This window comes from Orcinus orca, chromosome 3 (genome assembly GCF_937001465.1).
Source record: "Orcinus orca chromosome 3, mOrcOrc1.1, whole genome shotgun sequence".
NCBI classification, from domain to species: Eukaryota; Metazoa; Chordata; class Mammalia; order Artiodactyla; family Delphinidae; genus Orcinus; species Orcinus orca.
Genome location: NC_064561.1, coordinates 20,349,055 through 20,364,018, shown reverse-complemented (window position 1 = coordinate 20,364,018; position 14,964 = coordinate 20,349,055). Strand labels below are relative to the sequence as shown.

The following is a 14,964-nucleotide window of genomic DNA, read 5'->3' as shown; positions in this document are numbered from 1 at the left end:
GGCGCCCAGCCCAGCCCAGCCCTGCCCGTGCGGCGCCTGCTACAGACAGATTGGCTTTATTCATGGACACCCGGGGGGCGGCCGGGCCCGCCCGCCCGGGACACGCTCACACGGGGGTGGGGGACTCTCCATGCCACAATCACGACACACGACGCCCGCGCTCGGACCGGGCCGGCTGGGGGAGGGGCATGGCACAGCCTGGCTCCTGGTTTTGGTTAAAAAAAAAAGGTTCTTGGGGTCGATGTGGGAATGCGGGTGTGGGGGGGTTCTGGGGCTGCCCGGGGCCCCTCAGAAAGCCTCTGTCGGGGGTGGCGGGGAGCCGCTGCTTTCCGACTCGTTTAAAAACACATCGAACATGCTACATCCGCGCAGACACTGGATGGGATGGGATGGGGTGGGGAGGGGGCAACATAGGTGGGGCGAGGCTACCATCCGTGGCCGCAGCCCCGGCCCTGTCCACGCCCCAGGGTTGGTCGCGGGCAGGTGAGACAGACAGACTCTGACACAGGCTCCGAGGGGGCGCCTCGGAGCGAAGGAAGATCTCGTGTTTTAAGGGGAAGGGGTAGAAGGACAACCCTGGCTCTGGGAGGCGGGGCACAGGACAGGGAAGGGATTGTGCTGCTGATGGGGGGCCGTCCTGGGCCCTTACGCCTCTGGCTCATACTCCCGATACTCCTCCTGCATCAGAGGGATGGGGGTGGAGTGGAGAAGAGCAAAAGAGGAAGGGGTTGGAGACCAAGTGGCCAGGCCCGGCCCAGAGACCCCTACCCCTCAAGGAGGAATAGTGCATGTCCCTCTCCCTGGGCAGAAGAGAAACCTGGAAGTTGGGGACATCTGGGATGTTCTGGGCAGGGGTGCCTGGCGCCCAGTGCTAGGCCCCATCTGTCCTCCCTCCCTGTTGCCACCTCTGGTGTCTGGGTTCTAGAAAAGGGGGGTTTGAAGCTCCCAGGCCTAACCTTATCCTGCCAGGAACCTCCCACCCCAGCTGGGGATGCCCAAAGCCCCACCCAGCCTTGACACCCCTCACCTGGGGCGGTTCCTCATAACTCTCCCCTTCTGGCTCCATCAGGGGCTCAATCAGCGGCTCCTCTGCAGCTTCCTGGGCCACTTCCTCTGGCTGCAGGCAGAGAAGAGACAGTGCCCATGAGGCCAGCTGGTGATGCCCCTCAAATTCCTACCTTGGGAAGCTTTTGGTTGTTGGGGGAAGGCTAGGTTTTTTTGGCAATGCAACCAGAATTTTTAATTAAATTGTTTATTTGGAGTGCCTTGGAAGTGGGATGGAGGAGTGAAATTCCTCCAATTATGGCTTGAAGCTGGGGGTGGCGAGGGGGAGAGGGCTCTCCATACCCCTCTCCCCAGCACGTGGCAGCCTCCTGTGCTCCCATCATATGGACTGGGTGGGATGGGGAGATAGATGGCACACTCAGTCACCCATTTATCCCTACCCTCTTTGTGTCAGCTCTGTGAGGGGGTGCGTATCAGGTCCCCAGAGATAACCCTGGAGGGAGATGGAGGCTCAGGGACAGGGCTGAGCAGGGGCTCTGAGCCATTCCCCTGCCACTTTCCACCCATCCCTCCCCCAGGGCCCTGTGTGGCCTGGTTTCTTCAGCTGTTGCTATTTTAAGATAAGCTGGAAGCGACAGCTCATGGTGTTGCTTGGATGTGTGAGCTAAGACTCTCCCCTCCCCACTGCATCTGCTGTCCAGACCGGTGCAGACCAGCAGGCACGCAAATAGGGGGCTGCCAGACACATGGCCAGTCCCCTGTGGGCGAGCACATGTATGTGCACAAACATGGGACTGAGCTGACTGCACACGTGGGCACTCACAGTAACCTGAGGTCCAGGCACGGCTGCACAAGGCCACGTGTGGGGGAACCTGTAGGCAAGGGGCACCCCACCTCCCCCACTTCCACATGTAACCACTGTCCCTCCCTACTGGACAGAGGTGAGAATCTTGGGACCCTGGAGGGCTGGCACCTCTACACTCCAGTTGCTCCGGCTCCATCCAGGCAGCTTCAGCTCCTTCACATTACCTGTCATGGGCCCTGTGGGCACATGAGTTTACACTCCTGGCCTGGCTCACTCCCCAGTTACAGGTGGGTCCATCAAGGCCCAGGAGGGGGGAAGTGTTAGTTTGCCCAAAGTCACCCAGCTATGACCAGAACCCAGGAAAGAAACAGACTATTAAGAATCCTAGCTCTGCACATTATTGGGAAACAAATGTCCAACAACGGTAGAATGGATGTGTGCTCTGTCATCCTATCACACAGTGGTTACTTCACCTCAAGGATGGGGAACCACAGTGCACACCACAGCATAGTTGACTCTCACACTTACTGATGAATGAAAGAAGCCAGGTACAGAAGAGCATGTGCTCTAGGATAACATTTCTGTGAAGCTGAAAAACACCCAACTTATTTGTGGTGATAGAAGTCAGGAAGCAATTAGCTGTGTGGGGGGAGACAGGGCCAGGACAAAGGTGAGGAGAGTCAGGTGCCTGGGGTGCAAAGGAGATCCCGGAATAAGCATCCTCCCTTAAATTTTGTGCCCCAGATACCTCACATCTCTCACCCTAGTCTTGGCCCCGGGAGTAGGGACTGGGAGGAGGTGTAAGGGAGGCTTCCAAGGGGCTGATGTTCTGTGTCTTGATCTGGGTGCTGGTTACTTGGGGAGAGTTGAATTTGTGAAAATTTCATGGAGCTGAGTGCTTTCTGCATGAATGCTGTACTTCAATAAAAAGTTCACTTAAAAACCATCCTAGCCTGGCCATTCACTACCTCTTTGGCATAAGGTAAGTCGTTTTACCTCTGATCTCAGCTGCCTCGGGTGGGAAATGGGATGGTGTCTCTGCTTTGTGTGCATATGGGGAGGCTTCTATGATAACGTATGTGAGCAGACTGGGAGGTAGAGACAGAAACTTGCGCCCCCAGCTTGCATGGGCTCTCCATGGGCCAGTGGCCCCAAAGGCCTGGCTTTGGATTGTAAGTCTATGATCTTGAGCTCCCTTGAGAGAGGAGGCTTGAAGTGTCAACAAGTGCTGGTAAGAGGAAGGCAGCCTGAGAGAAATGGTTCTGTGCAAGGCCCCCACCAAGCCTTGAGCTGAGAGCTCAGGCCCAGACCTGCCTTCTCTGCATCCCAGCTCTCAGCGCTGGGCCTGGCCCCATGTTGGCACCAAGGGACTACAGTGACATGAACCTGAGCTTATCCTCCCAACCACCTTCTCAGGGGGGCAGTCAGGATTTGTGATCTTGGGCAAGTCATTTTACCTCTCTGAGCCTCAGTTCCTTCATCTGTAAAATGGGCTAATTGTGATGCCTTCTTTACAGGGATGTTGTGAAGATTCAATGAGTGACTCCACGTACAATATCTAGAACAGTGCCTACCCACACAAGAGATCAGTGAATGGGAGCAATCACTGGAAACATAAGGATAAGAAATGGGAAGTCACACAGCTGATAAAATGCAGAGACAGGACTTGAACCAGAACTTGAGTCAAGTCCCAGCTTTCAGACAGGGGAAGGAACCAACTGTGCAAAATGTCTGGAGTGGAGGGTGCTGTGGGATCTCCTCAGCATGGATACCCTCATGCTGAATGCACACTGATCTCCTGATCACGCTGAAGAAAGCCCCACCCCCACAGAGGTGGAGTCTGCACTTACACGTGGACAACACAGAGCACCCCATGGGAGGCGTGTCTCTACAGACATCATATAGACCCACAGAGTGCACTGTCCTAGCACACCTATGGTGACACAAGACCTTGGGGGTGCACACAGGCTGACCATGTGATCGTGGGGCCATTATCTCTTACTGAGCACTCACTATGCCATCCAGCGTTTTTACATCAGTAGTTCTCAAAGTGTGATCCCTGGACCTGCAGCATCAATATCACCCAGGTACTTGTTAAACATGCAAATTCTCGAGCCCCACAGACCTGCTGAATCAGAAATTCTAGGGATGGGACCAACAGTCTGTATTTTAACCTGGCCTCCTGGTGATCTAATACACACTTAAGTTTTTGAGAACCTCTGAGCTACATTATCTCTAATCTACCTAAAAGTCCTCTTGTGCTCATCTCCCATCTTAGAGGCAAAGAATCAGGCTTAGAGACATGATGGGACCTGCTCAGGGTCACACAGGAAGTAGTGGAGTTAGGATCCAGATCCAGCTCTGTGGGGCTCCAGAGCTCACAGCTCTCACCCTACAGCGTGTCCTAATGAGGTATCTGACTTCCTGCACACGTGGGTAGCCGCCACCACTTGCCTGGGGTAACATGTCTGCACAAATGTGTGACACACAGTTCACCCCTCCCCATGGCCCACTTCTGCTCATGCCTGCCTCAGGGCCTTTGCACGTGTTCTTCCTACTGCCTGAAATATACTTTCCACATGGCTTGCCTCATCCCTTGGGTGTCAGCTCTAAGGTCACCTCCTCAGAGAAGCCTTCCCAACTTAAAGTAGCCCCCTCACCCCTTGACTGTCTATCTCCTCACCCTTGTCTTTTCCTCATAGCACATACCCCTGTCTGAAACCATCTTGCTTACTGGTTAGCTTTTTACTGTATCTTCTCCCACTAGAGTGTCAGCTCCATGAATGTAGGAACCTATTCTGTCGTAACCCCTAGAACAATCCCTCTCTAGCATGAATACTTGTTGACTGAAAAGACATGAGTGAACAATCAGTGACATATGTGGATGAGGCCAAAAGTAGTCCAGATGACTCTCACAATCAGGATACATGTATCCAGCCAGATCTGGGTCACAGTCACGGGGAGTGCCATGCCCGTACACAGCTTCATGCAGACTCATTCTGAGCTGCGTCTAGCAGGGCCCTGCAGAACGTGAGGCAAGGTGGCTTGTGCCCCAGGCTGGCTGGGGGAGCAGGGAGCCTGGTGGCAGGTTTATGGGTGTGCCTGGCACGTGTGTGTGTGTGTGTGTGTGTTGTATGTGTGTTGGAAGGATAGCTCACCTTCAGATCGGTGGGAAATTCCTCCTTCTTCACCAGGCCTGTGGCTGCTGCGATATTCCCAGCCCCAGAGAACACAGCTCCTCCCAGATGAGATGCCTGCTCCTTGGTTTTCTCAGCCACTGCGTCAGGGAGGGGGTTGGGGGCCAGGGTGAAGCAGGCATAGATGCCACCCTCCTCCGTAGTGTCCCGGGGCCTGCCTTCCCATGGAGCACACCCCCAGGAAGCCTTAGGGGTGCCCTCTTCCACCACCCCTTCCCCGCAGTCTCTGGGGGCCAGCCAGATCCCAGGCCAGGGTGAGGACACAGGGCTGAGCAGGGCTGGGCCGGTACCTGAGGCCACTCCTTGTACAACCCCCTCTCGGGTCTTGCTTCCTATGGGGACAAAAATGAGCACACATAAGGGCTCTGAGCCAAGGGAACAGACTCCAGCAAGCACAGCAGTTACAGAGTGGGCAGAGGGACCCAGTCAGCAGTGGGCATCCTGGCCGTTCACTGCCTCCTTGGGCTCCCAAATCCCACAAGTGCCCCCCATGCGTATATCCTCAGGACTTCCAGTTCTCCCCACTCTCTGTCCCCTACCACCCCCACCTGATATGATACCCACACCTCTGGTGGATGTTGCCTGAGCGCCAGCACTGGGAAAGCACTCTACCTGCGCCGGTTCATTTAATCCTCTGCCCAGGATGGGAGCAGATGGGGGTAGAAGTGGGGTGGAACTGGGGGCGGGGAAAAAAGGCTCTGTATTTGGAAAGGTGCCCCTGGTGCCCCTGATGCATAACTGCCCACATCCTACCCGAGGACACTCACATCCCAACATTCCTCGCTCCATTTCTTCTAAAGACCCTCTTCTAACTAGAGTGCAAATCCCTCCTTCTGGCCAAAGTTGGGAGAGCCTTAGATGCAGAATGGGTGTATAAGGGTGACATGAAGATGGTGACTGACACCCATGGCATTGGCTGGGTCTTTCCAGGAGGGTAGCGACTGGGAAAGGCAAGACATCCTAACCTGAGGTGGTGGGGGGTGGATGCCCTCAGGGGAGTGGGCTGTCTCCCATCCTGAGGATTTGGCAACCCAGACAACAACTGACGGAGCCAGAAACGGGTGTCTGGGCCAGCTGAGGCTGGCAGGAGGAGGGTACAAGAAGACAGGATTCTCAGGGCTAAGTCCAGTTAGACCCAGAGACTGGCAGAGGTCAGGGGTTGTGCATGCACATCCATTTATTCCTCCCACAAATGCTTGTTGGCACCTGCTCTGATTCAGGCTCCAGGCCAATGGCTCACTGTCAGATGGAGGAAAGAGAAGAGCAGAGTTGGTGCCCTGGACCTCAAGCAGTGGGGAGAGGACTTCCAGCCTCCAGGGGGTGCGTGATGGGGGAGGGGGCACTGCCTGGGTCTTGACAAATGGGGAGCAGGTGGATATGCAGAAAGGAGGCTGAGGAGGGTGTTCCAGGCACGGGGAACCATGTGGGCAAGGCATAGAGAGGTGTGTTTTCAGGGCCTGAGCGGAGCACATCGACGGGGTCTGTGTGCTCGAAGCAATGGAAACTGAGGCAGGGCCACAAAGCACGTTGAATGCTAGGCTACAGGGAGCTGAGGCTTTGATGAGTAAGAACTGGGGGTCATCAGGAGTTCCTGGTCAGGGGGAGGAGTAGGAGGTGCCCATCTAAGGGGAAAGGGAGGGGCCGAGTCTGTTAGCAAGGACACAGTGTCAGGGGTGCCAGGGGTCCACAGGAGTGAAAGAGCTGAGGGGGAAGGGAGGAGGGAAGAGGGAGGCCAGAGCTGGGGTCCAGCAGGTGTGGGCTCAAGCCTTCTCCCAGTCTCCATCACCTCTGCCCTAGCTCCAACCACCCTCATCTGGCAACTATGTTACCACCCAGCGGGGCTCCCTGCAATTTGTTCTGTCCCCAGAGGACTGAGGGACTTTCCATACTGAAGTCAGATCCTGTCGGTCCCTGGCTTACAGTCTATCATGGCAATTATAATAATGCTTTGCCCGGTCCTGCAGGGGTCACTCATGAACTGGCTCTTGCCCACCTTTCTGATCTCATTTCCTACCACTTCTTTCTGCCCTCTGCTCTCGAATCCAGTATCCTTCAGCCCATTCCAGGGCCTTTGCACCTGCTTTTCTGCACCCCCTTCCCAACCTCCTTATTCTTCGGGCTCAGCTCAGATGTTACCCTCTTTGTTTACCCTACCAAAGTGGCCCCCACCCCAGCCACTGGATGTCAAATCCCACTACTGGAATACTTGGCATCACTATCAGGAGAGCCGGCACCTACCAGCACATAGTAGGTGGTCAATAAGTATTTTTCGAATTATCACAACTCCAAGTCTGCCAAAACCCTGGGCAAGTTAACCAGCCCTCTACAGCCTGAATAGGAGATAATTCTACGGACCGCACAAGTTACGCCCTGAATCAGCAGACAGAATTCAATCAGTTTCTTGCCTCCCTTTATGCAAATGATCCTGCAGGCTCCCTCTTTTTTCCCACTTAGGGTGAGACATTTTAACCACTTGGCCTTTCTCCTGATGACAGCTGTCAGCTGCAAGGAGGGTGCACCCAGAGGAGAGATGCCAGTGGTGGAACTGCTGGGAGGAGGGAGACCCAGAGAGCGATTCAGAGGTGGAAGTAGCTGGAGAGGAGGGCTGGGAGGGAGCCCCAACAATACTGGGGGGAGCACAGCAAGGGGAGGGGGCATTTTGGAGTCCATAAAGCTTGGCTCAAACTCCAGCTTCGCATTTTATCAGCTGTGACCTTGACCAAGATAGTTAAACCTCTGGGAAGCCCCAGTTTCCCTGGTCTGTGGATGGGCAGGGAGCATTAAATGAGGTAATAGATGTTATGGATGTATTTCACAGGGTACTTAGCAGAGAGTAAGGGCTCAGCACCAGGTAACTATTAATAATGGGAAGAATAAGGAAAAGAAGGCTGTCTCCTTTGATCCCCGCATTGGTCCCTGGACTTTCAGCTGAACCCCACCCTCACCAATCTTTCCCCCATTCCCCCTCCGGTCAGTCTCATCACTGGCCCAGGTTCCATCACTGGCTATGCCTTCAGTGACCCCTGCTGACCCGGCCCCATCTGCTGACTCATATTCTCCTGCCCAGACCCCCCACTCCCTCCTTCTAAGGACCTCGGCTCCACTCCCTGCACCAAAGGACACCAAACCCCTGCACCCCGGAAGCCCCGCCCCTCGCCCACCAACGTAGAGGACACCCTCCTTGGTCTTCTCCGCGGCCTCGGTGACCCCCTGCTTGGTTTTCTCCGCGGCGGCCACGACGCCCTCCTTGGCCATGGACAGGCCCTTCATGAACACGTCCATCCTGGCGGCCTGAGGAGGGCGAACACACGGGCACGGATGTGCTGGCCCCGCATTCTCATCCCAGCCCTTCCGGAGGGACGCTGGTGTCCCCTCCCCTCCCTCCTGAGACCGAAGGCGCCCTTCCGGGTCCGGAACCCCCTCCCGCCTTACCCCCTCCCCAGCGCTAGGCCACAGGGCCGCAGCGAGTCCTAGCGTCCTTGAAACCGGGGACGCAGGAGAGGCCACCGCCTCGGTTATCCGGGGCCCTGCAACCTGCAGCCCCGCGGAACCGGAGTGCTGGGCAAGGCGCGAAGCCCCGGGGTCTGTCTGTACACACACGACAGAGTCACACGGCCATGCACACAAACATACTCCATGGACACGCTCACGTGCACACACAGGACATGCAGGCGTTCAAAAGCGCACGGACACTCTGACACACAGGGGGCACACGGCCGCGGACGCACGTCCACACGGCCACCCAGGCAGTTGCAGACACCGAGCAACAGAGACACATATCCCGGGGCGCACACTGACACGCACCCACCGGCGTCCTCTTTCCATTCTCCAGACCCTTCCCCATCCCATCCAGTTCCCTCTCCATTCCCAGCCCTTTCCTCAGCCCGGGTGCCCGGAGCGCGGCCGCCTCACCTGGATGCGGGTTCCGGTCTGGGGATGGAGCTGCGGTTGCGGCTGCGGCTGCAGCAGCTGCAGGCGGATGCAGGGGCTCGGCTAGGATGGGCTGGGGTGGGCTCGGGGCCGATGGGGGATCGGGCCGTGGCCAGGCGCTCAGTTTGGTCTGCAGCAGGCGGGGCGTGAGCCCTGAGCCGGGGCGCAGTAGTGCCCTGGCCTTGGGTGCGTCGCCAGCCACCGCTCGCTCCTAGCGCCCTGCTCGCTCGCGCGTTTCTGCTCTGGCTGGGGCGCTGCGGCAGCTCTGAGCTCAGCGCCCCCACTGGCGGCCGCGCCACCCCTCGGCCTGACTGACAGGGGGCGGGGAGGGTGACATCTCCGCGGAGCCCGCTAGCCTCACGGGGCGGGCCCGGGACACGCCGCTGGGGAACCCGGAGCGTCGTCAGACTCAAGTCCTGCTCCCAAGAGTCTAGTCTGGTGAGGGAGAAAATGCGGCGTGCTGAGTAGGGACGTGCAGTTGGTTTTAGAGTTCAGACCTGTTTGGATCTCAGCTGTGGTTTTGTTAACTGTGGGACCTTGGGCTACTCAGCTCTCCTTTCTGAATGTCAATTTCCTCTTCTGTAAAATACGGATGGTTCATTCAATGAACGATTATTGAGCGCTTAGGTGCCAGGCAGGTTTGAGGCTGGAGACAGCAGAAAAGGAAAACAAGGTCCCTTGCTCTTCGAAGTTTACAGTGGTGAGTTTCTGTGTGTGCAGAGATGGGTCACAGGACAGAAAATAAACGTCAACACTTAAACCAAACAAGGTTATTTCAGCTTCTGAGAAGTGTCATGAAGATGATGAAATGGAGATGAACCAGAGTTACTAGAGGAGGGGCACTTGAGACCAACTGGTCAGGGGAGGCCTTTGTGAGAAGGTGAATGGGAGCAGAGACCCCAGAGAGGTGCCAAGACCAGGATGCTTAAGAGCAAGATCCATAGAGAGGGAAATGCAAGTGCAAAGGCCCTGAGGCAGGACTGTGCTTGGGAACAGATAAAAGACTGAAGAACCAGGAGGGAGGGAGAAGGAGGTGGACATGATCCTTTTTAGTGTGGTTATGGTCTGGATTGTCAAAATGGCCATAGAGTGCCAGGCACACATAGGTCCTTAGTTGGTATATGACAGAATTATGCCCAAAAAGCTGTGGTATCCCAGAGGAAGGGGACTCTGACAGCTCAAGGGAGTCAGGGAAGGCTGTACAGAGGAGGTGACATCAGAGCTGGGCCTTGTGTGATTTCATCTGGCAGACAAGGGAGGAAGGGAATATTAGGCTGTGGACATAGCATGGGCAAAGGCACTGTGGTTGGAAATGCAGGGTGTGTGAGAGGGCAATCAGGAACCAGACTACGCAGGGCCTGGAAAAAAAATGTTCCCAGATTGCCGGTAGAGCTGCAAATTGTCACATGCTTTTTGGAAGGTGATTTGGAAACATTTACCAAAGCATAAATGCATGCTCCTTTGGAGCCAACAGTTCCTCTTCCAGGAATTCATCCCTTGGATCTCTACTCATACAAGCACACAAAGACATTTGTGCAAGGATGTTCACTGCAGCCTGGTTAATTGTAGCAAAAAACTGAAAATAATCTAAATGTCCCTCTGTAGAGGACTGGCTAGTTAATTGTGATTCATCCACTCAGTGTGACTCTGTACTGCCATTAGAAAGGATGGGCTAGACCCATGTGTACTGATATAGGAGTGTGACAAGACATGGTGTGAGGTGAGAGAAGTAAGGTGCCAAACTGTAATGTGTGGAGCTAGGCAATTAAAAAAAAATATTTTATTGAAGTATAGTTGATTTACAATGTGTTAATTTCCATTGCACAGCAAAGTGATTCAGTTATACATACATACATATATATATATATATATATATACACACATTCTTCTTCATATTCTTTTTCATTATGGTTTATCACAGGATATTGAATATAGTTCCCTGTGCTATACAGTAGGACCTTGTTGTTTATCCATTCTATATATAATAGTTTGCATCTGCTAACCCCAAACTCCCAATCCATCCCTCCCTCACCCCCTGCCCCCTTGGCAACCACAAGTCTGTTCTCTATGTCTGTGAGTCTGTTTCTTTTTCATAGATAAGTTCATTTGTGTTATATTTTAGATTCCACACGTGAGTGATATCATATGGTATTTGTCTTTCTCTTTCTGACTTTACTTCGTATGATAATCTCCTGGTCCATCCATGTTGCTGCAAACAGCACTATTTCATTCTTTTTTATGGCTGAGTAATATTCCACTGTATACATGTACTACATCTTCTTTGTCCATTCATCTGTCAATGGGCATTTAGGTTGTTTCCATGTCTTGGATATTGTAAATAGTGCTGCTATGAACATTGGGGTGCATGTATCTTTTCGAATTATAGTTTTCTCCCACTATATGCCTAGGAATGGAATTGCTGGATCATATGGCAACTCTATTTTTAGTTTTTTGAGGAAGATCCATACTGTTTTCTATAGTGGCTGCACCAGTTTACATTCCCACTGACAGTGTAGGAGGGTTCCCTTTTCTTGTGGAGCTAGTCAATTTTGATACAAGGAAAATACATGCACTCACACAGTTATATATAGACACCTTATATATAAATATAGACATCTGGATATACAAAGAACACACCTGCAAGGACTTCCAAAACACTGTTAACAGTAGTTGCCCCTGGCAAATGGGATTGAGAGAACTCAGGGAGAGAAGCTTGTACATTTCATTACCTTCCTTCTTGTGCTGTTTGATTACTTTTCCTTGAATAGTATTTTACTTGTGTAATTTTAAAAGCTGGCATGGGGAACAGCATGGCCTCTCATCATTGAAACTGTCTCCTTCCTATGTCTGGGGGATCCCGCACCTTATGAGGCAGAGCCCATCTCCCCACTCCAGGAGCTGACGATGCTTTCCCAGCTTTCCTTGCTGCCAGGACATGTGACCTCAGCCCCAGACTTGGAACCTGAACCTAGTGCCAGGAAGAAGCAGGGAAGGAGGAGAGTCTGCTCTGGTGAAGACAGGTGGTGGTGATGGTGGTGGCAGTTCCTGCCAGGGACCAGGGGCAGCACTGCTTTTGGAAGCATCAGTCACCAATAGGGCAAGCTGTACTGTCTGTACTCAGCTGTAGCATCTGGGGAGTCTTCCTGGGACTGCTTGACAATGTGATTTGGCCATCATTCCAGGCTGCATGGTCTCCAAGGGGACTCTGGCTTTCCAGGAGAGTTTCTGAGCTTCCCACTAATGGATAATAAACTCCTTATCTGTTTAAATAAGCCAGAAGTGATGTTTATGACTCTTGACTAAGATCCCCTGAATGTCAGATGAGGAAGGACCAAGCAGTAGGGAGGAGAGAGGAGGAAGAGAGAAAGAAGACCATACGAAGGGTGTCTGTACTCCCTATTTTAGGAATTGGGAAGTCACTGAAGGATTTTAAGTACAAAAGAGACCTAAATGAGACTTGCATTTTATGGGGCCCAAATGGAGGTGGGTTGGAGGGGGACACTGCTAGAATCAGCAAGAGCAGTGAGGAGGCTGGGTCAGAATCCATTGGAGGAATGATGAAGCCTGAACCAGGGAAGCCTCGGTGAGGCTGGAACAGGACTGGAGGGGAGACATGAGCATCACTGAGGACATAACTTATTAGATGTTGGGGAGGAGGGAGTGAGATGAGTTCAGGAAGATTGCCAGGTTTCTGGCTTGGACAATGGGGTGAGTGATGCTGCTACAAAATGAAATAGGCATTGAGGGGGTGGGGCAGCTTTGGGGGGTGATGGTGAGTTTGTCTGGGGCACACCGAATGTGCAGGACAAGGAGTCCAGGTGAGAGTTGGACATCTGAGCCCGGAGCTCAGGAAGTCACTCCAGGCTGGCTTCAGGTATCGATTTGGGCCATGGTATAGTGGGAAATCTTTAATACATGGCTTTCCAAGCAGGGAAGCACCTTGATTTGTAGAGTTTGCCCATACCCGTGGTGTAAATTCTCCTGCTGTGGTTGATTTCAAGCTGTCACTGTGATGTCTCTGAGCATTTCCACCATTCAGATAAAATAGATAAAAAATAATCTTAAAAGCATAGATAATAGTAAAATAACTAGGAAGTTATGTTTTGAGTGTTTATTATCTTTGTTTTGAACATATTTATATAATCATAAATTTATATAACTTAATTTTTAATAATGGCCTTAACACCTGGCTCACAAAATTCCTGAAACTTTGTTCTCAGGAGCTGGTCCAAGCCAGCCCAGTACACCATTGGATTTGTAGTCATCTGCATAGAGGTGGTGGCTGGAGGATGCAATTGCCCAGGGGAACAGGTAGAGTGAAAAGAATGGAGGGGCCAGAATGGAATCCTGATTTACTGCAAACTTCCTGAGTTCCAGAGCGCAGGGAAAGCCTGAGAAGGAGCAGCACAGAGAGGAGGAGAAACTGGAGAGAGCGGTGACAGGGAAACCAAGGGATTAGAGGACAAAATGTTACAGGGAAGCCAAAGCAATGAGTAGTAAAGAATCCTCGAATGGTCAGCAAGCAGTCTGTGGGGGAGTTTAACAGAAGCAATAGGAGGTGCTGGGAGTCCACGAGGGAAGAGGTACCTAGGGAAAGCCTCCAGAAGAAAGTGACATTCAAGCTGGGTTTTGAAAGATGAGAAAGACCTTACAAGTGGTGGTGAGCTTTCCCAGCAGATGATCCAGCAGGTGGAAAAGTCCAGAGTGTAGAGGGAACAGAAAACAGGTTGAAATCTGAATCAGGTAGGAAGTTCATTTGGCTGCTAATCAGAAGCTTAGGCAAAGCAGGTGTTTATTCTTTCACTTAAAGAAGTCATGCTACTGCAGTAGGCAGTCCATAGTTGGTGTGATGACTTCACAGTCCGCAGGGACCCAGAATCCTACCTTCCTGGTCTACCATTCTTAGTACCTGGATTCCACCTTCAAGGCCCCTTCAACGCCCAGGGTGGCTGCTTCAGTTCCAGCCATCATGTCTATGTAGAAAGCAGGAGGAAGGGAAGTAGGCTAAAAAGAGTACCTGCCAGTTTTCTGTCTCTTTCTTAAGGAGTTTTCCCAGAAGCCAACAATTTCTGTCTACTTCTCATTGGCTACACCTAGCTGCAGGGAGGCTGGAAAACTCTGGTCATCTTGCTGGGCTTATGACTTCCTAGAATCAAAGTATGAGAATGGGAGAATGGTTACTGGTGAGCCACAAGCAGCTCTGTCCCCCCTCTCAAAGTTTTGCCCCCAACTTATTATTTTTAAAAACTTCAAACATAGAGAAAAGTTGCAAACATAATACAATGAACAAAACCTTCAGAAAAGTTGCAATATTAGCACAATGAATACCCAAATATCCTCACCTACATTTGCTACATCTTTGTTTCTCTCTCTGCATATGTGCTGTCTCCAGAAGAAGGTGGCATGGTTACTGGGCCACTACTTTCTAGCACAATGGATTCTTTACCCCATGTCACATGGCCAGCCCCCCTTTAGGGCATAGGATGGCAGAGCACAGGCCCCTGCGTCTCTTTCTGGCCAGGCCCTAAACCTGTGAGTTCTCAGGGCCCTCTCTTTGTTTCTGTTCTCTCTCCCCACTGGAAAATGGGCCGCTCCACTCCTCTCTTTTCTCTCCCCTTCTTCAGAGTGTACCAAGGAGCACAGCTATTGAAGCTTCTGGAGAGGAAAGGCTGGGAGAGTGTGAAGAAGGGTTTGGGAGAAAATCCCAGCTGGAGCAGCAGGTGCTCTCTTAAGAGAATCCTAGGGATCCTAGCTTTGCCTGGGTTCTGCAAAAATCCAGAAGTGTCTTTATAACTCTGAGTGTGGTGCCTGACAGTGTGATTGAACATTTACCAACATTATTGCTGTCCGGGCCTCAGGATGGGGAGGAAGACAGGCAGGTGGGATTGGGGTGCTAAGAACAGAGCGGGGGTGGGTGGGTGATACTGAGTGAACACCTGTGTGCCAGGCACTACATCATTAAGCCCTAAAATCAATCCCTTAAAGCAGTCACTTTCATTCCCACTTTACTGATTAAAGAACTGACAC

The 14,964-nt window shown here is 52.5% G+C and overlaps 1 protein-coding gene across 1 annotated transcript; it reads right to left on the bottom strand.

Moving 5' to 3' along the window:
* Window positions 1-40: 40 nt before the first annotated feature.
* Window positions 41-9,212, bottom strand: SNCB (synuclein beta). The gene is made up of 6 exons (XM_004284827.3): window positions 8,920-9,212; window positions 8,169-8,298; window positions 5,298-5,339; window positions 4,969-5,087; window positions 1,028-1,117; window positions 41-678 (listed from the first exon to the last, which is right to left on the bottom strand). The coding sequence occupies exons 2-6, from the start codon at window positions 8,287-8,289 to the stop codon at window positions 646-648; spliced, it is 405 nt and encodes a 134-aa protein (XP_004284875.1). The 5' UTR covers window positions 8,290-8,298; window positions 8,920-9,212; the 3' UTR covers window positions 41-645.
* Window positions 9,213-14,964: the final 5,752 nt, after the last annotated feature.

Excerpts from the sequence above, each read along its gene's own strand:
- SNCB (XM_004284827.3), bottom strand. The coding sequence starts at position 8,289 with ATGGACGTGTTCATGAAGGGCCTGTCCATGGCCAAGGAGGGCGTCGTG. Across the intron at positions 5,340-8,168 it reads GGAGGGTGTCCTCTACGTTG|GAAGCAAGACCCGAGAGGGG; the intron begins GTGGGCGAGGGG and ends TTGTCCCCATAG. Across the intron at positions 1,118-4,968 it reads AATTTCCCACCGATCTGAAG|CCAGAGGAAGTGGCCCAGGA; the intron begins GTGAGCTATCCT and ends CTCTGCCTGCAG.